The sequence below is a fragment of the Accipiter gentilis genome, chromosome 8 (assembly GCF_929443795.1).
Source record: "Accipiter gentilis chromosome 8, bAccGen1.1, whole genome shotgun sequence".
Lineage (NCBI taxonomy): Eukaryota > Metazoa > Chordata > Aves > Accipitriformes > Accipitridae > Astur > Astur gentilis.
The window spans coordinates 25,678,133-25,702,353 of record NC_064887.1 but is presented as its reverse complement, the minus strand read 5'-3'; the positions used below and the strand labels follow the sequence as shown (position 1 = coordinate 25,702,353).

The window sequence follows — 24,221 nt, the reverse complement described above, 5'->3', positions numbered from 1 at the left end:
TTTAAAAAGACTATTTCCTACACAAAAAATAACTCTGTGTTACTCCAACCTACTAAACGCTGTATTTGTATCAGAAGGACAGAGCTATACTGTATTAACTTTATTCAGCCAAGGGTTGATCAAAGGAAGCTGTTAGGTCAGGTGATAAAAGTTCATATGCACACCCACAAATGAGCACAGGAAACAAAGGCGGGGTGGGGGGTGGAGAAGCTAAGATAATACCCTGCCCCAGCTCTTCCCAGGCCTGTCACAGGAGCCATCAGCCCATCAAAGGCCAGTCTACACAAGCTTAAGGACACGGAGGCAGGTGGGGAACTGAAATTATGGACTTGGACAAGGGGACACCCTGTCTGGGCCCCTCCCAGGGCTGTCCCAGGAGAGCCTCACCCCCATTGTCCAGGCAGGAAACCCATCATGTTGAGCTAACACTAAAGCACCTTCTGGACTGAGGGGAGTTGCTGTATAGTGTTATGAGATGCATTGTGGGATGCAGGGGAAGAGGCTTATTAGGGGATGTTACATGAGGGGATGTAAAGCTGGAGGAAGGAATGAATTTAGATGATTTGGGAAGGAACAAGTGTGGGGAAAGTAGAGAGGTCAGGGGACAAAAGGCCCAGTTCGGTAACAATAGTTGGCTAGTCGGTACATTTTTTCTGGCCTTGCCCTGTTTCTAATGAGTGCAGTCTACTGTATCTTCATATTAAACTACATTCCAACTCTTTCCTGGGTGAAGGGCTCTCTGCTCAGTGTTATGGAGGGGTCTGAGTGCCAGCAACTGGAGTCAAGACTGTCTCAGAGGGCCTGGGTGTCTGTGGTGCCAGCAACGGGAGAGACCTGAGTGAGTGGACTTAAGTTCCAGCCGTGGGAGTGAGACTGTGGGTCACAGGGGCCTGTGCGTCCATTGTGCCAGCAACTGGAGTGAGTGAGAGTCTTGGTGCCAGCAGCTGCCTTGGGATCATGGGCCAGAGCACCAGTGTGCCTGGGTGCCAGCAACTGGAGAGGCCGGATGAGTGAAAGCAAGTGCCCGCCACTGGGGTGGGACCAGGAGTCAGAGACCTGTGTGCCTGTGGTGCCAGCACCTGGACCGAGTGCAGGTGTGCGAGCGTGTAAATGCTATCAGGTATCAAGCTGGAGTAGCTGTCAAGTAGGTGGTGTAGTCTGGGATATATAAGGGTCTTGGTAGCAGAGCTCTGTCCTGCTCAGCCAGAGAGGGGAATGGGATGAGGCTGTTGGTGCTGGCTGTCTCTGCGGGTGCTCCGTGTGTCTGTGATCTGCGTGGCCAGCTGTGTATGTGTGCTGTCTGGGGGCGCTTACCGGGAGTACATCTTCAGCCTTGCTACTGGTTAGATCTGGGGAGTGGAGCTGCAGCAGCCTCGCTTCTCTCAGCCTGTCTCATCAACAGGATACATTTTCCCCTTAAAGAAGTAAGCAAAACTTAGGCAATACTGGAAAAGTTGCACTCGCTCAGAAATAACTCTTCTAAAGGCATTTTATTCACTGTACTCTAGACTCAGAGAGCCTGGCCTCAGCAATTCTTAGAAGTCCAAAGCAACCCTCCCATCAAACTACCAGCTTTAAAAAATAATAACAACAATATTCCCATTTACCTCATAGAGTGAAAAAGCTATTTTTTCAAGGTACTGATAGTGAGTAGGTAACTCATGTTCTGTCCAAAAGCTGTAAGACGTCTAAGCACACACTCCATTCCTTAACATAAAGAAGCGTACTGACCCAATTGATTCCAAAATTATTTCTAGAAGAGAGTTTCATGTGAAAGTAGTCTGATATAAAGACCAAATGGCATCTTAAAACTGAAAACAAATGCTCCCAATTTTTTTGTTTCTTTGGTGACCAATGATTCTGAAATAATTGCAGTAGAAAAACAATCTGTTTAACATAATCATCCCCATAGGTCTGAATCTTATAATTGGTTGTCTAGAATAATTCAGATAAAAACTTGAATAAACAGTTTTCCAATTAATGGAACACAGTATTTTGGTAAATGTCCACAAGGAGTTTTGTCTTCTTTGTTTCTAAGCCTCTCCTGCTAAAGCTTTTCCATTTGGCAAGAAGGGATCTTTCCCATGATGCTTAAGGCCCTTAAAAGTGATTTATATTTGCATTTGTAGCTATTTGCTGAAACAAGCCATTATTCATATCCTTATCCATGTGGAAATGAATAAACAATCTGCTGGTCATAAACACCCTAAAAAAATAATAAAAAGAGCCCATCACTTGTTAACAAATTAGGAGGAGGGGTTGACTAGATTAGGATTTGTTTTCTCTTTTGTGTTGGTTTTCTTGTGGATTTTCTCTTGTGGATCAGAAAAGGAAAAAACTAAGACTTTTATTCATCATTCTAAATTGCACTTGTGTACAGTACACAAAATACATATACAAAAAGACTTGTCTACAGCTGAAATCTTGCATTTGAAATTTAGTCAATGTGAAACTGTCCCTCTAAACTAAAAACAATTTGTTAAACTGATGGTAACTTGAACTATACTTTGGAATCATTTTATCTTAAAATATCTGTCTGTTCAATTTGTTCTTGGTTAGGTCTTACTGAGAGCATTAGTTAAGTTACATGTCGTATTTGAATGCATCTTAGTAACTAAGATATATTTTGATTCATAAACCAACTGGTTTTGCTTTGCATGTGGTAAAGTGACTGTGAGGCTCATAGGAAACTGACTCATAACGGAAAGCTTTCTCTAGCATGCACTGTAGCACAGGCACAGCTGCCAAGAAGTTATCTGGGTTCATTTCCATAGTAACCAATCAATATAACTTTATTTTCTAAAGGCCTTGCACTTGAACTAAGAAGCTTATAAGCTTAGATACTACTCTTTAAAGTTAAATGTTCTGATTATTTGACCTTTTTTCCGCACAAGGGCAGTAACATGCTGGTGCTTTTCTTTACACAAAAACTACCTTCATTGAAATATGTCAAATTTTTCTTTATATAATGGAATTAGAAGGACTGTGTGGGGCAGGGGGGCAGTTGGTTGGGGGCAGATTGTGTACAAATGCTTCAAAAATCTCGTTCTTTAAAACAATGTGTCACTGGAAGAAACTGATACTTTTTTGGTGTCCTTATGAGGAGGAAGGGATATTCCAGGTTTTACTTGATTTTATTTTTACAGGAATTAAAGCATCAGTATCTATAACTGAGGCCTTTTTACCGTAACTTTTACTTGTTTGTTTGTAAGAGAACTTAAAAACCTGATCATCCTATTTAATGTTTATTAAATTATTTCCCTGAATAAATCCTGACCTGTGATATGAGCGGATTGAGTCTTCCAAAAGCATAGTGGTTTTGTGCTATCTTCCTTACTTGAACGATGATATACATATAGTAGTATTGGTATGTTGAAATAAATTTGAAAACCTTAAAGGTTTTAAGGACACTTACATTTCTCAAGCAGATGTTATTTACATTTATCTTGTATTTACAAGCAAAAATACGTTTAATGTTCACTAAATTATATTTTACTATAATGTTAGTGATGCCTGGAATACTATATAACTGTACAGTGTAAAGCTGCTGTGACTGTAGTTTGCAGTAGAGGTAGAAAGCTGTTCTGAGAAGTAGAAGCATAACCTGAACCATAATACTGAGTTGTACAAAGATTTTGGCACATTATTTTGACCTTATGAGTTTACAGAAACTTTTTTTTTTAAAGTATTATTACTTCATAACTGGAACTCTTGCAGATGTAAAAACACGACAGGAACGTAGCAAAATGGTGAATAGGAGGAGAAGTGATTGTTACTGGTAGGCCCAGTGGTATCCTGGGAGATAAGGGAAGGATGGTAAGGGTGATGACAACTGTCCTACTTGTATGATGAACAGATGCTATGAGAAGGGATTTTCTGACCTTTATGGATGACAAGTGAACACTTTCAGTCTTGTAGCATTGTTTTATAGCCTTATAATGAATAGCAGATAATCTACATTGCTTCTAGTTTCCAAAAGGACACTCGAGGCTGGAAGTGTTTTGCAGATATTATTGGATGCATAGTAATGTGTACATGCAGGCTCCCCGTGGATTCATGGCCTGTGATGGGTTGACCCTGGCTGGATGCCAGGTGCCCACCAAAGCTGTTCTATCACTACCCCCCTCCTCAGGTGGACAGGGGAGAGAAAAATATAACTAAGAGCTTGCAGGTCGAGATAAGGACAGGAGAGATCATTCACTAATTACCGTCACGGGCAAAACAGACTCAGCTCGGGGAAAATTAACTCAATTTATTACAAATCAACCAGAGTAAGGTAATGAGAAATAAAACCAAATCTCAGAACACCTTCCCTCCACCCCTCCCTTCTTCCCAGGCACAACTTCACTCCTGGATTTCTCCACCAAGCCCCCCCTCAGTGGCACAGGGGGATGGCAATGGGGTTTACAGTCATCACACGTTATTTTCTGCTGCTTCATCCTCCTCAGGGGCAGGGCTCATCACACTCTTCCCCTGCTCCAGCGTGGGGTCCCACCTATGGGAGAGAGTCCTCCGCAAACTTCTCCAACATGGGTCCTTCCCACGGGCTGCAGTTCTTCACAAACTGCTCCAGCATGGGTCCTTTCCACAGCGTACAGTCCTTCAGGAGCACATTGCTCCAGCGTGGGTCCCCATGGGGTCACAAGTTCTGCCAGAAAACCTGCTCCGTGGGCTCCTCTCTCCAGAGATCCGCAGGTCCTGCCAGGAGCCTGCTCCAGCGCGGGCTTCCCACAGGCTCACAGCCTCCTTCAGGCAGCCACCTGCTCCAGCGTGGGGTCCTCCCCGGGCTGCAGGTGGATATCTGCTCCACCGTGGACCTCCCTGGGCTGCGGGGGGACAGCCTGCCTCACCAGGGTCTTCTCCACGGGCTGCAGGGGAATCTCCGCTCCGGCGCCTGGAGCATCTCCTGCCCTCCTTCTGCACTGACCTGGGGGTCTGCAGGGTTGCTTCTCTCACGTATTCTCATTCCTCTCTCCCGCGGCTGTTTCTCTCTGTCTCAACTTTTTTTTTCCTTCTTAAAAATGTTATCACAGAGGCGTTAGCACTATCACTGGTTGGCTCGGCCTTGGCTGGCGGCGGTTCCGTCTTAGAGCCGACTGGTATGGGCTCTCTTGGACATAGGGGAAGCTTCCAGCAGCTTCTTACAGAAGCCACCCCTGTAACCCCCCCTGCTACCAAAACCTTGCCACACAAAACCAATACATGGCCATAGCTGATGCACCTGGATCTGAAACTAGAGATAGAATGCAGGAGGAGGTTAAGTCAAAGGACTGGTAAGAATTCTTACTCTTTGAGACTTAATAAAGGTTTGTATAATTGCATGCTTTTTAGTATTGATTAGATATTTCTGGTAAGATTTGATTTCATTAATTCTTTAAAGTCCAGTAAAACAGACAGCCAGCTACAACAATCACTTCGTTTGGCAATGGCATTTTTAATTTTCCCTTTAATGTAGAGTGGTGTGTTAAAACTGACATTCTTATTCTGTGCTGAAACTAGAAATAAAATCTGATTCTGGGATTTTTTGAGAGGAATACTATCAGTGTGCCAAAATGTGATGGTTTTAGTGAAAGAAAATCTTGACCAACCATATCACTTAGTTAATCTGCATTCAAGTTCACCTTCCTGCTCACTCTTTATAGTCTAACAAGCTCCTGAAGGTTAGGATAACTACTAGCACGGTTGAGGCCATGAGCAATTCTATTGTCTTTCAGTATCAATGGAGGCCTGTTGCTTCGGGTGCTCACAAGAGGACGTTAGTATTGTTTCATAAGTTTCTAGCATTCTCAATCTATCCTGATAGAGCTACTGACAGAAGGATCAGAGTACTACAGTGAATTTAATGACTTAAGGTAGCGACATAAATATCCCTTCTTTATCTGAAGCAAAAATTTGTAGTTAGACAGCTTATGAAAAAGTTTTTTATCCTTTTTTCCTGCTTGTGGTAAAACAGTTCTTGATGTGGTGGTGCTTTTAAGAGAGAAGAGGGCCTTTTATTTCTTTGTTTTTAGGATTAGCTCAAAATGTTACTCAGAAAAAAAAAGAACTTAAAGCAAATAATTTCTGGACATTTCATTTCTAATTTAATTTCAGTAAGGCTGGACCACAGTGTTCCCAGGAGTTGCATGATCTTTAAGCACAGTGTTGTGAAACTTGCAAATACACAGACCCCAGATACCTATGCACTTGGATAGATGTGTTCTGCTTGACAGTGGGCATCTAGCTGACTATTTTCTTTACCTGAGAGTTGAGCAACTATCATGTAAGTGCTACAATAGTTATTCCTAGGTCTTCTAAGTGCAACAAATGTTAGCAGTTATCAAATACCCCTTTAAGGTTGTATTCTACTTGATGACTTCTTGCCTGAGCCTGTTTCCAGTAGAGGATGTAACTATTTGTAATTTCCCTTTTTTGAATTCTGGTTCTATTTTGGATTTAACCAACTCATATACTGGCAGTTTGGGATTTTTTTTTTCCAAAGCACAGGAAAGTTTACAATGTAAAACATAAAAGATAGAAGGTAGATCATGGTGTACAGAGACTGTTCCTTTTAGGTCACATGCTTGAATATGACTCAGTGTTCTATCATCAGAATCCGTTAAGTCTGTTGTGCTCATTAAACTGACTTGTTTTAGGCAGGCTAATTTATTCCTACCTTAGGAAGTCATGGTGCCGGTGAGAGCTGTAGCTGGCAGTCTCACCAGTACAGCAAATCGGAACTTTTGCGTGAGCCTTGCAATTCATCATTTCTCCACAGGTGTGATAAACTGACTCCAGCTTATGTGGAACTGTAGAATACTACCTCCGTTAAAGACGTCAAACTGGATCTTCAATAATAAGCTGCTGTAAGAAGTTGATATAAAACATAGGAATGTATGTATTAGAAAAATAGAAGAGAAAGGAAAGGACAAATATTGCTTTAATATGTGAAGACTGTACTTGAATGATTAGAGTGGTAGAAGAAATTATCAGTTTCTTGACCATTCCACATTCTGAGTTTAGAAACATGGGACTAGAAAAGAGCTTTTGATCACTGAGGTAGGTCCCTCAGAATCACAGTCCTTATGTCCCCTGTTATTGACAAACTGGCCAAACTTGTCTTTAATTACAGTAAGATTTTTTTTTTGCTCCTACTTCTTTTATTTGAGGGCTGTTATAGAAACGTGCTCTGTGGTTTGAGACCTTGTAATTTTCAGTTTTAAATAGGTGTTTGATTATGCCTTATTTTGGTCCTAACCACTTTTAATTTGACTTAAAGTTATTTGGTCTCTGAAGTGTTTGAATCACTAGTGTGTTTTTATTGTATGTAATTTTTTTCTTATAAGATACAGGAGTTTTCTGTTTGTCCTCCCTGTACCTGTTAATTTTGGAGTCTTCTTGCTCAGCCAGAGTTACCCAAACAGAATAATGTGTTCTGTTTGAGCCTTTTATAATAACACTAATATAGCTGATAGCATCCTACATTTTGCCTTTTTTTCAGATGCATCATATTGTCAGGTTATAATCCTCCTGCAATGAACAAATCCGTTCAGATATTAGTTGTCTTATTTTGCTCTGAAATGGCAAGGTCCCAGTATGTAGCTGAAATTCTTGTTTGCCCCAAGTGCATTACTTTGTATCCGTTTATTATATATCATCTGCTTTTAACTTTTCCAGGCCTCAAATTTATCTAGTTCTGCTTGTATGATGCTCCCTTTCTCTGTATTGAAATACTACTTGTCAAAGAAGGTATCTTGAGCACATTCCAAAGCTCAGCAGCTTGGACGACAGTGCCTCGGAGCTAATGTTCAGGAAGACTTCACTCTTCTGAGGCAAACTGGAGAAATCACGGTCTCATTCATTTGCAAAAACACATAGCTGTTGAATTTTCTGTAGGTCTAATATTGTGTTCAAGGTTTGAAACAGTTATTATTCTTGCTACCCAAAGAGAAGAATGAAGGATGATTATTCAGGCCTTGGATCAGATCTGCGTGAAGCGACCACACTACAAACAGTGGAACCTGTGTTTGTTCTTGAGCTGTCCTATTGCATTTTATGGTCCTGAATATATATGCAGCTTATACTAAGCATATGCTCTCTATTTCCAGGGAGGTAGTACAGGCAAACTGTGTCCGCTGGAAGAAAAAGTTCTTATTTATGTGTAAAATCAGTGCCAGTGCCACAACGGGAATTCTGGATACTTGCATTTGCAGGGTGTCTGTACGGAAGGTAAGTAGCTCTTTTTCCCTCTTCTCCTCTTTCCCTGCTCTTTCTTCACTTCTTTTGGTTTAATTTTTAAATATCTGATAAACTTCATAAAGCAAATTTTAGCTGCAACCATGTCAGGTATTCTTCTAGTCAAAATTCCGTAGTAATCTTATTAATTACCGTAGCTTGACTAATTCATGGTTTTTTACATTCTTATTGAAAAGAACACTTACTCCAGCAGGACAGCAAATGAATTGCTCATTGGTCTTTACAAAATTGCCCCTTGATAGGTACTTCTAGTAAGCAGCAGTAAACTTAGAAGCCTTGAACTGTGCTAAGTACCAGAATTTTGCATGCAGTCTTCCTGCCTTTGGGGTTGGACTTTGCAAGAGCCAAGTGCTGGTCTCCATCAGGCACTCACCCTGCCCCCTCTCCGCAAGATGACAGTCTCCTGCTGGCCTGCACCAAGGACATTATTAAGTTCTAAATGACAACAGTACAGCCTAGCAAATGTGTGTTGAGCTATTTTAAAATGAAGATTAGTATTTGCTTTTCTAAAAAAACCAAACTAAAACAAACAAAAAGCCTCGGTCAGTATCTTTAATGACTTAATGGCATGGGTTTTTTTCTTTTTTTTTTTCTTCTAGGAGTTAAAAGGAGGAAAGGCATATGCAAAGGTAAATTGAGATGTATCTAATTTTGCCTATGAATTAGCTTTTATTTCTTGTCATTTTACGCCCTTTTAAAGTAATTCCAGAATAGTACTCTAATACCCACGATTTCATTATATGTATTATAGTGACACAGGGGTTTGGAACTTTTGATCAGTGTGTTTAATAAATATGTAAGAATGTTATACCACCAGAATATTTTTTTTCTTTCCATTTAGTATGCTGAAAGGGTTGATAAAAGTAAACCCTTCTGCATGTGTTAACTTTTAAAAATAAACTCTCCTTGTTCTTTTTTCTTTTGAGACTTTAATTTTTAATTGAAAATAGAGCTATGCAGAATTTGACATTCAAAGTTTGTTTTCTGTTTTTTGCCTTGAGCCACTCCATTTAATGGGCATCCTCTTATTCATATTTGAGGGAAACTGCTGTTGAGTGGCAGTCAATGTTGTGCACGTAGCAAGTACCTTCATTTAGTAATATGCTTACTACTAACTTTGTAATTTTCTCTTAACAGCTGGGATTTGCAGATTTAAATCTAGCAGAGTTTGCTGGATCGGGAAATACCACTCGTCGCTGTTTACTGGAAGGTTATGATACCAAAAATACAAGACAGGATAACTCCATTCTCAAAGTACGTTGTTTCCTTTATCATACTTAAACTAATAAAGCAAAGAACAAGTGGTATTATTAAGCACTTAACGAAATTTAAAACATATTTGCTGAACATCTTTCTAGAAGGAAAGCTATTTAAAGTAAAAACATTAGTGTTGTTTAGAAAGAATCATTAAAATCCATGCAGTCAGAAATAGAATTTGTCCTACTCTTTGAAATGGAGATGGATAGCTGTAAAATGAAAGTTTTCAAAAGGTATTCCTATTTTAACAGGAAATGAAAAATTGAATAGGGAAGCACGATGAAAAAGTTAATACATTCATATAAATGTAGCAAATATATCTTTAAGACTGGGCAACTTCCTGTGCAGCTTTTCTAAGAGTGAATCTCTTAATTGGCTTATTTATATATAAGCCAGCTTCAACACTTCCGTGACTCCTGGAACTTTCCATTTTCTATTTCATAGTAATCAATGTAACAACTGGTGAACATTGTTTGAAGAAACCTACCCTCCTGTCCTCTCCCATTAGTCCAGGGAGTTTAAAAAATTCAATAACCTGCATTAACTTGAAAGTAATTACATACAGAATGTTACAAGTAAATTTTTTAAAAATTTCTTTTCCTACCAAGACACCAGGATTAATTTCTCATACTATTGAGTATACTGTTTAAGCATGCACTTTCTGATTTCTTTAAGACAGTCATATAATTTTTCCAGAAAAAAATTTAATTGATGGCTTTGACCCCGCTAACAAGCCTTCTCAATGCATTGTTGTCCTATGGCATTATTTACCTTTCGTGCTCTTACTTTATCTCAGATGTTAGCACAACCCGTTCTTGTATGCTAACAGTTTGCTAAACATTCTCGGCAAAGAACATACTTCAGCATGCACTGTTTTAAACAATATTCTGTTTGCTCATTAATCTTTCAGATTTCCTGTCTCTATTTTTCCCTTGAAGCCATCTTAACTATTAATGATTCTATGATTCTTCTTGATCTCTTGCAGAACCTTGTATCTGCAGCTATGTTACTTTAAATGCTATTTTGTGTTGTTTGCATCTGTACTAAGAAAAAAGATGTAGTTTTTTGCATAAGTGTGTTTATTTGCGTATGTGATGATGCCATCTTATTTGCTTAAATGTAAGATTTGTGGCAAGTATAACTTAGTGACATGACCATGTATCACAGACCAATTCCATTTTTTCTCTTACAGTGGGTTTTGTTTTCTTAATGTGTAGGTTTTGATCAACATGCAGCTAATGTCCGGAGACCCATGCTTTAAAATGTAAGTTTATGAAAAATCTGTGTGGGATAGTGTTTTGGTCATACATTCCATGTTCAGAATTACACTTCTAATTTGCATTTATGAATCTCTCCAACCTGGCAACAATGTTAAAAAAAAAAAAAAGAAAAAAGGCACAAACAAATGGGATGGTAGCTGAATAATGGCTAATGTGGTAAAAATACCATCAGGAGTATCATAGTTCTCCTTGCTGTTAAATACTTAGTATATTTTTAAGCAAAGAATACTACTAGCCTGTACATCTGTAATTAAAAAAAATTAATAATCAAAGAAACACTTAAGGGAAACTGTTCCTGCAGGAAGCTTATATAAATATACTTGGTGTGGGGTGACCTGACTAATACTTGTGTTTGGAAAATGTGCTGTTACACCTTTTATTCACAAGTCTCAGGTGATTTTAAAAGATTTATTTTAAAAAAAACCAGAAGTGTGATATGACTTAGTACAAGAGAAAGCACTTACAGATATTTAGTTAGCAAAGACATTATGCAACTTTAGTAAAAGATGCAAGAGGTAATATCTGAGGGGGGAGGTAGCTAGGAAAATACACTGCTATATATTGGGGATCATTTGGCCTTATTTTCTTTAATGTGTAGTTAAGGAAATGTAATGGTTTTGCTAGAGCACGTTAGCTTCCATAACTAACCACAGAACAGAAAAATCACACATACTAGGGAAAAACCTAGTCTTGAATGAGATGAAATTGTTGCCTTCTTTCTAGACTAATAAGCCATTTTGTTATGAGGCACCCAAGCTTTATGGATAACTAAACTGAATCAGTACAATTGGCAAGCTTCCTATTTCCAGAGAACACCACTATCTTGCTAACCATGCCTTAATTATCCTGATCAGTAGGAAGTGAAGAACTCTCACATCATTTGTCTTATACAAGATATTTTATAATAACCTGAAAGCCATTCATCACGTTGTTATACTGAAACTAGTAGGAGATGGAATCAAAATGAGAGGACGTATTTTCTTCCCACAACATGTGATCAAGCTCTGGAACTCCTTGCTACTACACATTGTGAATAATAAAAGCTCAAGAAAGAATTAAGTCAGATTTCTGAATAAAAAATTACTGAGGGCTATTAAGTATAAAACATCAGATGAGGCTTAAGAAGTACCTAACTTACAGATGAGGAGATGCAGGAAGAATATTCAGGAGATATGTTACTATGTGTGCCATATTCTCTCAGCATCTGTTGTTTGCTGCTGACAGAAACAGGGTACAAGGCTAGACAGACCTTTGGTCTGAGACAACATGCTTGTTCTCATGTTAGCCCTTTCAAAAACAATCTAAGGCAGAGTTCCAAGTATTCCATATAACTAGAAAAGCATAAATGAGCTAAAGGAAAACAATCTGCAAAAAATTGCTAGCTTCACCCTTGTTATGTCAGTCTCAACTTTTTGTGTACGTTCTCAACTTTCATTTATACTTTCAGACCTTATGCTGGATCAAAGATATTTTCCATTGTAAAGATAGAGTGTTTACTTACAAACTGCTACACTAAAACACTTTTACTTCATTACAGATTAGGTTTCCTATTCAAAATACTCTCATAAATGGAATTTAAACTCATCTTTTATCAGATTAATGCAGGTAATCAATGTCCCTCTGAATAATCCAATGAAGAGGGATAATAATCTCATACAGGCTTAATCTGTAGCAGTAAACGTATACTGAAGTCTTTATTAAGTAAAAAGATTGTGTTTAATGTGAAATGAGGCTGAAGCTCCAAGAAAAGCAAGACTGACCTAACTCAGTCTGAGGTACAAGTATGAAGTAACTCATGATTTATAGGTTTTAGCTGGTTCAAGGTAGGTTCTGGTGTAATTAAGAAATTGAGAACTGGTTTCTGTAGCAACTGGAGACGTTGTGCATTACCGCTGTGGCTGTATCCTAACTGTTGTTTCTGAGAAGATCTGAGAATATTGCCTGCACCAGTCTAGCTCAGGTGATTCACCACAGGAACTCTTCAATGTCCCCTCATACCACTAATGGCCCTTTATCCTCTCTGCTTCTAACCTTCAATAAGAATAGAACACTGTAAAATCTTATCTTGTGCTTACTGAATAAACAGTAAGAGGGTATTAACTGAATTTGTTTGATTGGGCAAAGCTTTTCTGTATCCCTAGTTATTTAGCAACTCTTGATTTACTTTTGAGTTGGACCTATTAACAAATACATCACTGGTACTGATAAACAATTTCTCAAAGGCAACTAACTGATCATTAGTCTTGTATACTTGTTGGGAAGTAGAGTGTTTTGGACTGCTTAAAGAATCACCTCCAATGGTATTAGCTAAAATGATTTAATAGGATTTTATATAAAAGCATGACTTCACAGAATTCGATGGCAAGGTTCACTCTATTACTTAATACATGGATGAAACGCACAAAGGAAAATTAAGTTAGAATCAAACTAACGTTATGTATACAGAGACTGAAGATGCAGTAGGGTAAAAGAGAAACATACAAAGAAAAATAGAGTTAGAATTGATTTCTCGTGATTTGTACAGAGATCGGGAATGTAAAAAGGGTAGGGAAGACCCTCCCATTGAGTCACGAGGTTCAGAGAAGACCCCCTTGCTTTCTAAACTCCTGTTGGAGTCTAGGTGCGGCTAGATCCACTCCTAGTCCCAGACCTGGGGAACTGTTCATGTCTAATGGAATAAAAAGGTTGGGGAAACCCTCCTGTTGAGTCATGAGGTTCAGAGAAGACCCCCTTACTTTATAAACCCCTGTTGGAGTCTAGGTGCGGCTAGATCAACTCCTAGTCTCAGACTTGGTCAATGGTTCATATCTAAAGAGATTGTGAGTATAAAGTAGCCTGAGATTCATTCACAGTCAAATAAAGTTTACAACAGTAATGTAAGTATAGATTTGAAAAGCAATATTTGTAATAGGCTTGCTATAGAATATTCAGGTTAGTACACACACACATGCTTAAAGACACTAAGAGATATACATAAGCAAGTAAAGGAGGTATACCTGTTAAAAATCCCCCTCAAGTTCCGCGAAAATGCTCACATCAAATGCTTCAGCATCTTTCTCAATGGGTGAAGGGCTGAGCCTGAAGGAGCAGAGAGTATCAGCCCAAGTCTTGTCTGCTTTCAGTGACAAGACCTCCAATTTTTGCAAACAGGAAAGTCTGCGAGCTCTGAGAGGCATCCCACTGAGAGGAGATGCCAGTCACAGCCTGCTGCGATCCAGGAGAGCGCAAAGCATCCCACTTAGTACTGCTGTTTATACGTTTGGATTGACTTTTGTCATCAACAAATTACTGGGGTTCCAGTTGTGCTGGTACCGTTACACATGAGTTACGAATCAGATAAGGACGGCTCCAGGGCTGTCAGAGAATGAATTTAGATTCAGATACTGAATGCTCCAAGATAGTTAGGAGAGGACTGAGATATGTCTCAAGGTTTCCAGGAGAGAACTAATTATCTCTACTCCCGTCCCCCACCGCTGCCAGGCAGCAGGAGTCCTTGGGTCAGTCATCATGACTCCCTGTCTTAGCCATGCAAGAGTTCCTGGTACGGTCAAGGGACATTTAACCACCCAACTCATTACACTTATGCTAAGGCCTAGCAAGACTTTCTGAGTTTGTAGATCAGCCCAGAGAGGGGGAAGAAATGTACCACCAGAATACTAATAAAACAATGTATTTCTGTTCTTTACTGGCTGGTACCGAAGGAGTTGAAATTAGTACCTAAATAGTTTTCTGGCTCCCTAAGAAAAAATCTCTAACTGAAATTATTCAGACTTGGCATTTTCTTATGATGATATAACCATTTCCTGGAATGTAAGCTTTCAACACAAACAGAACAAAAAATTTATCTAATCCAGATGTCCTTCGTAGAAGGAAAAATAAACCTTAAAACAATTTCACAATCTGGGATCAGCTACATATTTTATGAAGAAGCCTAGAAGGCTTGATGTTTGATCTGAGGTGACATCCCTGAAATCATTCAGTTCTTGCTTTCAAAAGTATGTTATGCAGTTAAGTCACACAAGCTTTGTATTTCTAGAAGTGCTTTTTCTCTTACTCTCTTTACTTTCAAATGTAACATAAGAGGGGTATGTTACTGTACATAAAGACAGTGACTAATTTATTGCATATGTCAAATCTAAAAATGTCAACAAATATCCATTGGTATGCAGACCAACAGTCTGTTCCCAAAGTCAAAAATAAAGCATGAAAAAACCTGTAGGTAACATCTTGAAATGTATTTTAGTTGTGTTTGCTTGCAAGAGAAGACTACTTTCACTTTGTCATTTTCTAATTAGTTTCTTTTGCACTAGCAAAACACAAACTTAGAAGTTTATTCATTTTAATAAAATATATCTCTTTGGGTCTTGGTATAATCTGAAACATGCATTTAAGCTTTATTAAAATCTTTTTTAATATTGAGCCAAATTTAAATTATGGTGTACATGATGCTTTTTTTATTTTGCAGGAGGTAGAATTTAGAGGGGAATACATGGATATGGTAACATGGGCCCCTTTGTTAGGAGCGGGAGGGTTATCAGCTCAGAATCTCCTCATGTGCTGTAACAGAGATGAAACAAAGCCAGGAGTACATCACAGTGAACTATCCAAGTAGGCCAACTGTCATTGTGTGGATTTTGGGTTTTTTTAATTTACTGTCTCATCATGTATTCCATGAAGTACTGAATTATATATATTCTTAGCATGTAAATTATCCTGTGATTCATACACCGAAAAAAAAATAATTTAGAACTTCAAAATAAACACTTCACCAATCATCAAAAAAGGAAAAGCATTTCCAAGGATCTCCAGAAGCCTGAAGGACTGAGCAGATGGATTTTGTAAAATGTCCTTAATCTCAATAGCAATAGCCTCCCCCCCACACCGGCCCTTTTTTTTCTTCTTAACAGGGGGCTAGGCAGCATGTTTTGAGAAAAAAGTTACAAGCCTATTAACTTGAAGCACAGCATGAACTATGCCGATTTACTTGAAAAATATGTGCTGATCAATTTGGAGGGATTACAGCAAAAGTACAACAAATCTTAACCACCTTTTTCTTACAGGCCTCCTTCCACAGCAATGTCTATAGCAATTGTTGGAGAACCAGAATCTTTGCATGAAGACAGGAAAGGTGGAGAAAACTTAAAAGTAGTACATCTGGGCATGGCAGGTATAAAATAATGCTCTTAGTTCCTCAATTTTTATATAACTGGCTTCATAGCTTCAAGGAGATGTACAAAATACTTCAGATCTTAAAGGGATGCTGACAGTTGGCCCACAAAGGGACCTTCTCTGGTTATTTCTTGAGACACACTCTCCTAGATAACATCAGTAGAATCTTTCTTTTTTACTTTTGCAACAGTTTATTTAATGGAAAGAAAGACCAGAAATTGGATTGATAGCCTGCCTTCTTTTTAACATTTTAAATCTTTCATTTTCTGTGTGACACATTTCTTGATTTGCTTTGGATTTTTGACTGAGCATTTAATCTGGCCCTTGATTTTCAACATATGAATCATAGGACTGTGCATAACTGAGTAAATTTTGAATGGTAAAAGTATTGTTTAAAATTGAAGTAGTTACTCTGAAATTTAGACTATTAGAAAAAAACCACCTATTAAAACACTTTATTACAGGTTGAAATTTGGGGGTGGTTGTGGGGTTTTTTGTTTGTTTTTAACAAGCTTCAGGCTCTTACATAACTTAGTCATTTCCACCCTAAACACAGCTTAAGTTGTCTTAACCACAGTTACTTCATCAGCCAGAAAACATCTAGCACACCAATCTACTATGGTACTATGGAAAGCATGGTAATCTCTTTAACGTTGACAGTGTAGACAAATCTAGAACTACATTTCATACAAATCTTTCTAACCCAATGGTACTCTCTGTTTTACTCAGAAACTTTTTTTTTTTAAGGTATGCATGTTTGCTAACATACATGCTATTTTTGCAGCACTTGAATCTTCAAAGGGTTTGTAGAAAATCAGTGTCAAATCCCTAATCCCTCTGGGAAATCTGACATTTTAATCTAATCAAGATTACAGGCAAAGTAATAACAAAGCTGGCTTTAGCAACAGTATCTGACTTGCACATGTTGCAGATGTCTCATCAAAGAGTGCTTCAGTCCCAGATGAACTTGGTGCATGTGGACATTCCAGGACATCAAGCTATGCAAGTCAGCAGTCAAAATTGTCAGGTAGCTGTTAACAATTTTGTTATGAGTTGTTGGGGTTTATTTACTTTCACAGTTTTAGACTGTAAAAAATAAGTATACTTTATATGTTTAAAAAAATGGTTTGAAGTTCAAAGCTTTTTCCTAGGAGTTTCAGGTGCGGGGATGGTAACATTATTTTCCTCTTAAAAGCACAATGAATTATCTGTTTGAATGTGAGACAGCTTTTTCCCTTAGCTTCCACCAATTCATAGAATCATTTAGGTTGGAAAAGACCTTCAAGATCATAGAGTCCAACCATCATCCATACCCACTAAACCATGTTATGGAGTACCCCATCTACTCACTTTTTGAATATCTCCAGGGATGGTGACTCCACCACTTTCCTGGGCAGCCTATTCCAGTGTCTGACAACCCTCTCAGTAAAAATTTTTTTCCTAATACCTAACCTAAATCTCCCTTGCCTCAACTTGAGGCCATTTCCTCTTGTCCTATCTCCAGCCACCTGACAGAAGAGACCAGCACCCACCTCACTACACCCTCCTCTGAGGTAGTGGTAGAGAGTGATAAAGTCTCTCCTCAGCCTCCTCTTTTCTAGACTAAACAGCCCCAGTTCCCTCACCCACTCCTCATGAGACTTGTGCTCCAGGCCCCTCACCAACTTGGTTGCCCTTCTCTGGACATGCTCCACCAACTCAATGTCTTTCCTGTAGTGAGGGGCCCAAAACTGAACACAGGACTCGAGGTGCGGCCTCACCAGTGCCAAGTACATGGGAACAATCCCCTCCCTGCTCCTGCTGGCCACACTATTTCTGATACAGGCCAGGATGCCGTTGGCCTTCTTGGCCACCTGGGCACACTGCTGGCTCATACCCAGCTGGCTGTCAGCCAGCACCCCCAGGTCTTTCTCTGCCGGGCAGCTTTCCAGCCACTCTTCCCCAAGCCTGTAGCGCTGCATGGGGTTGCTGTGACCTGGCACTTGGCCTTGTTGAACCTCATACGGTTGGCCTCAGCCCATCGATCCAGCCTGTCCAGATCCCTCTGTAGAGCCTCCCTACCCTCAAGCAGACTGACCCTGCCTCCCAACTTGGTGTCATCTGCAAACTTGCTGAGGGTGCACTCAATTCCCTCATCCAAATTGTTGATAAAGATATTAAACAGAATGGGGCCCAACACTGAGCTCTGGGGAACACTGCTTGTGACCCACCGCCAAGTGGATTTCACCCCATTCACCCCCATTTCACAACCCTCTGGGCTTGTCCATCCAGCCAGTTTTTCACCCAGCAACGTATTTGAATGAGATTTTTTACCTCTTCCATGTGTAAAAACAAATAACTTACAAATGGAGACTTAGCTCTAAAAGCTGAAGGGGAAGTAATGACACCAAGTCATTATATTTGTTAGGAAGCAAGAGTCATTTAGAACAAAAAGAGAACAGCATGTGCTAGAATACAAAACCTGAATTGAATGGCCTAGGTGGTGTATGCACATACATTCATAAGGCTTTTGAAGTCTCTTTATAAGAAGACAAAACACAAATTCTGCTTTCAGGATGGTGAAATATAAGTAATGACCTTGGCTGTCAAGAACATACCTAACCTAGCTCTCCCGCACTTTCCCAACAGGATATAGCACATGTCACTCTAGATCATCCAGCCTGACTGAACTCTGCCACAGGAGAAACACCTCGGTGGGTAGTACCTCAATAGGAATTGGAAGTATTCTAGAGCCATGTGAAGAGACTAAGCCAAAAGTAACTGAAGCTAATATTGATACATCTGTTCAAGATGTATCAGAAAAACTCTGCAGGTACACTTAACTTGAAAGCCTTACATAGCAGAAGTAAAATATAATTTACTATATCACTTCTAAGAGCTCTAAATATATCTTTTTTGCAGACATCCTGTAAAGCAAGACTCTGTGGAGTCACAGCTGAAGAGAGTTGATGCTACCAGAGTTGATGCTGATGATATAGTTGAAAAAATACTCCAGAGTCAAGACTTCAGTTTAGACTCAAGTGCAGAAGGTATGGAGATAAATAAGGAAGCTTAGGGAAAATTGATGTACATTACAGGCCTTAGGAAAATCTACTCTCTGCATAGTCCCTGTTGCTTGTAATCATAAGGACTGTGCATATGGATCACTACATTTTCTGCTTCATCCTGTCTCCCAGAAGTTGAAAAGACCCTTGCACGGCTCAGGTAAGTTTTCCAGAGAATTAATTTAAGCCAGAAAAGAGCAGGGGCAAATCTATGACGAAGGTAGTTCCTCCAACCTATACCATGTGAAGTTTTGTTCTTCATTACTTAAAACATTTGCATCTGAAAGTATCAGTTGTAAAACTGGTAGATTTAAAATGCCTTAGTTTTAGCTAGGGCAACATTAAAGGAAGCTAACATATTTTAATTCCCTTGCTTTTTAGAAGAAGGTTTAAGATTATTTGTGGGCCCTGGTGGAAGCACTTCTTTTGGAAGCCATCATTTACCCAACAGGTATGTAGCCTGAACAACTAATCCATAGGTAATATTAAACAAAAATGCATCTAATACAGCAATTATTCTGCATATACATTCTTGATCTTTGTATCTTTCTATTTTCTATCATTTAAAAGCACCAAAAGAGCTAGACTGTCGGGTTAAGAATTATAATTTTCAGAGGTTCTGAAGAGTCTTAGTTCCAAAGTTTTCAGATTCAGTATGGACACAGGAAACAGGCACCAGTTTGGAATCTTAGCTCTACAGACTTCCTATGTTACTCTCTGGAGCTGGACGAAAGTCTTAAGTGTTTTACTCATCTACCTTTACAGTATCAAACTTCTAAGTCTTCCTGATAACAAGCCTAATTTTCTTCACTTTAGTTTTGCTCACAACTCCTGTTTCCATATGCTACACTATTCCTGTTTCAATAGTTTGTTCATCATTCAACTATTTGTAGCCCTAAATTCTCTCCTCTGATAATCTGTTTCAGATTATCTTCTTGTAGTTGTTTTAGAATCAGAGGTATTTTTTTCTTCTCTAAACCCTCTTCAAATACTCTGATATATGACTTGACCTGAATGTATTAGACTTCTTAGATGAGAAAACATTAAAAACAGGTAAGAATATCCTCTAATACCATGATTCTGCAGTCCAGTGTAACTCTTAAGATTTTTCTTTATCTCAAGAAATTAGCATAGCATCAGTATTTCAGCAAGTACTTCTGGAATTACGTATAAAGGCAACTGATAATGTGTTGAAAGTTATAAAATAAATGTATTTTACCCAAGCAAGCAATACTGTCAGTTAAAAGATAATTCATTGGCTTATTTGCAAACTGGGGACACTAATTTCTATCTAGGATTACATGTATGGTTACAGAGCACACTACTGTAGTATATAGACATCTGTCCTAATCCAGTTACCAGAAGAGTCTGGGTAGAATATTATACTAAGGCAGAGCTTGCCCTATTGATTTTTTTACACAGTACTGTAATTTGCCATGTAAAACAACCCACTATGCTCTGTCATGTGGGGGATGAGACAGTTTTGTTTACAATTCAGCATGAACAAAAGACTGGAAGACGTTTTTCTTGTATCTTAACATAAGATGACTATCACTTACTGGTTTTTAGATACATTTATCTGTTTATATATATAGGTATATAAAAAGTATTAGCTGCATATGATATAGGTGGGGTGGGAGGGGTACCCAAAAGGTAATATTTAAGGAACTATAGAGAAGTCCAACAGTATCTTCTTTTTCAGTAACATTATTTATCATTCTTCATTTTGACTGTAGTAAAACACAAAATGCTTTAAAGCATTAAACTGTAGGTTACTGAGTGACACGGTAACTATGCATGTTTTCTACCCTTCACATTTAACTGTTTCGGTACTAGGTGTTCAGCTGGGGTTTTTTTGTTGGGTTTGGGGCGGGGGGGTGGTTTGGTTTGTTTTAAACAGTAAATTTGCTGATCTGTGATACTTGCTGTTTAGGTTCCATTTAAATTGGAATTGAACTAACTTCTTTCAAACATTCTTTCAGAGTAGGATCTGGAGCATATGAGCAGGTGGTGATAAAACGCTAGACTAGAATGACAAACGAGGAAAACTTGGAGCTCTGGCATTGATACTTCCGGTTTTCTTTGCTCTGTTGCAAGGGTTGTGAAAGCCAAAATGAACTCAATGTGATCTTTTTTTGAAAAGTAATGGAATGCCTCTTACTCATAGAGCTTCATCTTCTGTGGTATGAAGGCAATGTTTAGCTATGTATACCTTGTGCAAGCACTTGGACTGTTTTTGTAAGCTCTACCTGATGCTAGTCGTATTACTTGCTTCTTAAATTGCGTGAAACATTTTTTGGAAGCATGATGAAGTGAGTCCCATTTCAGTATTTTATACGGGAGATCACTTGTGGTGATGTACTTTGTTCATAACTTCTTTTCTAAGGAAGCTTCTGAAAGTTTGTCTTAAATGAACCTGAAGAAACTAATTAGTCAATTTGATCCTACCTGCTGTTTTAGCCTTACAGAAGCTAATTGCTTCTATCAAGTCAAAATTAAGGCCTCCACAAAACAGCCCAGCTATGTTTTAACATAAACAAAACCTCTTAGGAGTACTGAGCACAACTTCACTGTAAGGTTGAACCGTAGAGGTGAACTTCACATGCGTTTTAAAAAAACCCAACTAAATAGATCTAAACCAGCCAGTAATCAGTTGTGTTAACTGTAAATGAAGTCTAGAGGCTTAAATGCATCAAATGTGACATTTGTTTTTGTGCAAGTGACAAAAGAAGTGGGATTCCACATCAAAATACTAAGGCATAGTAGTGTATTATGAAGAATGCTAGCTTGATTATTAAATCTGGAGTTCAAAAGCTGCTTCCACAGAAACTCTCTTCAGTAATGCATGAACCTTGAGATTCAATGGGATGGTACTGTTTACAAACCTAGTCAGTAGTTTACTACCACTTAGAACTTTTTATTGTAGCTTAATCCTTCACAGTTAGTGCTTTGCTCATGTTTTGAATGTGCCTTGCGGGACTAGGGAGGTACAGGGAGATTAACCTATTTACTAAGCAACCTAGTCTTTAAAACTAGGTAAACATCTATATTATCAATATAACTTATTAAGAGAAGCACTTTATTGTAGACGAACTCTGCACTCTGAAAACGTCTTACTGTGCAACATATTTGTTAAACACTTCTTTCACTATCTGTCTACTGTTACATTAAGTTCAATGTACTGTATTTAAAGTTGCACAAACAGTGATTTGCCTGACAGGCAAGAAAGATCTCTTAAAATTGAGAATTATGAAAGAATCCATTTTTAAAGGGATATGTTAGATGACACAATTCTCATTCAGGCTGGGCTCTGCTGTATTTAAGTGTAAACTGCACATGACCTTAATTTTGTTATGATTAGTTTTATTGTTTATCAGTAAGTCTTGGATTAAATAAAAATACCAATAGTGTGGCCATTTTTTTAAGCTCTGAATACTTCAAATTCTGCTCAGAGTGATGTTTGACACCCTTTTATTGAAGTTAGGCCACATTTAATAGGTTAAACTAGGAAAAGCAGGCTTTGTTTTCCATAAATCTATAGTAGAATTATTAAACTAATTTCTATTTGTGTTTTTTAAGGAAACTTCAGATTTTAAAGCTTGAGTACTGTTGTTGAATATGATGAATATGAGCTATTTCTCAGTTATGGTACTTAAATACTTTTATTTCCTACTGTTAATTATAATATTTTTAAAGTGTTTTAATGGGTAAAAGAATTAATACAAAGACTATATTTTAGCTGCTATTAATAGAAGTGTGGTATTATCCATTTCTGTCCTCCATGGGAATTTTAAACAGAACCTACGTAACTGCTAGTATACAACTATCTCTCAGAACATGATAGTTTCCTCTCCTGTTATATAACTAATTTGTACCAAAAAAATCCTACTGCAAGCCAGAAGATGCATGAAATTTGAATAAATTAGTTGCTTTCAGTACTCTTTAACACTTCTATGTTTGTTGACAAATCTATTAAACCCAGCAGTAGTTAGATGGTAGCTTACTTAAGCTTACTAGGAAAGATAGGCATAGTTTGAGGAAAACAGACTTTTAAAAAACATTGTACAGCTACTTATGTAATTCTTAAGGGAATTTCCATAGCCCAAATTTGTATTCTATGTTAAAAGACACAGCTAACTGCCAATGATATTTTGTTTACTAGAAACCAATTATTTTCTTGCCTGAGCAGATCTTTTAAATAGGAAGTTTACACAGAAATCAAGCTTTTAATAAAACTGTATCCTAGTAATTTATTGTTCTGAGTTTGAGTTACAACTCTTTATGAAGTGATTCTCTAATTGTGTGTATTTTAAGGGGAATATAACCTTCATATTTAGATGTAGTGGTTTTTGGGTTTTTTGTTTGTTTGTTTTTGTAAACTGTGTTATAAGAATACTGGAGACTCTCATATAGTAAAGTATTCAGGATGTGTTGGTGGCCTGTGGGTTTTTTGGTTGTGGGTTTTTTACTGTATTTAAATGCAAATCTCTCAGACATTCAATAAACTCATGTCTTCAGCTTGGAATCTGTTTCTAAACAATTATGTCTTTTTTTTAGTGCAAAAATTACAAACGTAACTGGAAGTTCATGTCCATTTCAGTTTCTCTACTGCTTTTCAAACTTCACCTCTGCAGCTTATTAAACTCCACCTCGAGTCCACAAAGTATTTAATGGCACCATTAGTAGTACATAGTACATCTGTCTCCTGGAGAGGAAAAGTAGTGTATCAGTCTTACATAAATGAAAAATCAATTTGAAATTGTGAGGCATATTGGTAGGTTAATTATTAAGCAGACTGCACAATGAGCAGTATTTGGGGAAAGTGAGGCCACTGTACATAGTCCCTCCTCACCTTGCAAATGACAAAACTAATCTTCCTCAGTTGACTGTAAAGAATTACTACTACTAAAACTTCTCATACAGTTTGTATAACTTTGTAAATTACCTTCTTATTTTTTTAACAAAACTATTTGTGGTATGTATTACTTTTCTCATCAATGCATTCCAAATAAACAAGCTCTTTGGTTCTGCAGTAAGTATCTGCTCTTAAATTACAAAAAATCATAATTAGAGTACAAACACTAGGCACTCAGATCAATTCAGTAACCAATGAATTGTATGGTAAGGATTAAGATAAATAACTGTACCATGTATAACCAACTCCAGTCTCAGCTGTCTTTCAATTCAAAAAGGAAAACAATTTTTTTTTCCATATTTCAGCAGCATATCCTGGAAT

General features: G+C 38.2%; 1 protein-coding gene across 4 annotated transcripts in view; it reads left to right on the top strand.

The window, feature by feature from the left end:
- EEIG2 (EEIG family member 2) overlaps nucleotides 1-23,510 on the top strand; it is a 31,989-nt gene extending 8,479 nt beyond the window's left edge. The window contains exons 1-13 of one of the 4 annotated variants that reach the window (XM_049807161.1): nucleotides 5,688-6,262; nucleotides 6,758-6,845; nucleotides 8,088-8,208; nucleotides 8,835-8,864; nucleotides 9,373-9,489; nucleotides 10,710-10,756; nucleotides 15,833-15,939; nucleotides 16,873-16,968; nucleotides 18,570-18,753; nucleotides 18,843-18,970; nucleotides 19,367-19,436; nucleotides 19,912-20,038; nucleotides 20,973-23,510. In XM_049807161.1, coding sequence (XP_049663118.1) covers nucleotides 6,781-6,845; nucleotides 8,088-8,208; nucleotides 8,835-8,864; nucleotides 9,373-9,489; nucleotides 10,710-10,756; nucleotides 15,833-15,939; nucleotides 16,873-16,968; nucleotides 18,570-18,753; nucleotides 18,843-18,970; nucleotides 19,367-19,436; nucleotides 19,912-19,999 — 1,053 coding nt within the window. In that variant the 5' untranslated portion in view covers nucleotides 5,688-6,262; nucleotides 6,758-6,780 and the 3' untranslated portion in view covers nucleotides 20,000-20,038; nucleotides 20,973-23,510. Of the gene's footprint in view, nucleotides 1-5,687; nucleotides 6,263-6,757; nucleotides 6,846-8,087; nucleotides 8,209-8,834; nucleotides 8,865-9,372; nucleotides 9,490-10,709; nucleotides 10,757-15,832; nucleotides 15,940-16,872; nucleotides 16,969-18,569; nucleotides 18,754-18,842; nucleotides 18,971-19,366; nucleotides 19,437-19,911; nucleotides 20,039-20,967 lie in introns of those variants that run through there. The other 3 variants (XM_049807158.1, XM_049807160.1, XM_049807159.1) reach the window with 3 other exon arrangements.
- The last annotated feature ends 711 nt before the right edge of the window (nucleotides 23,511-24,221 follow it).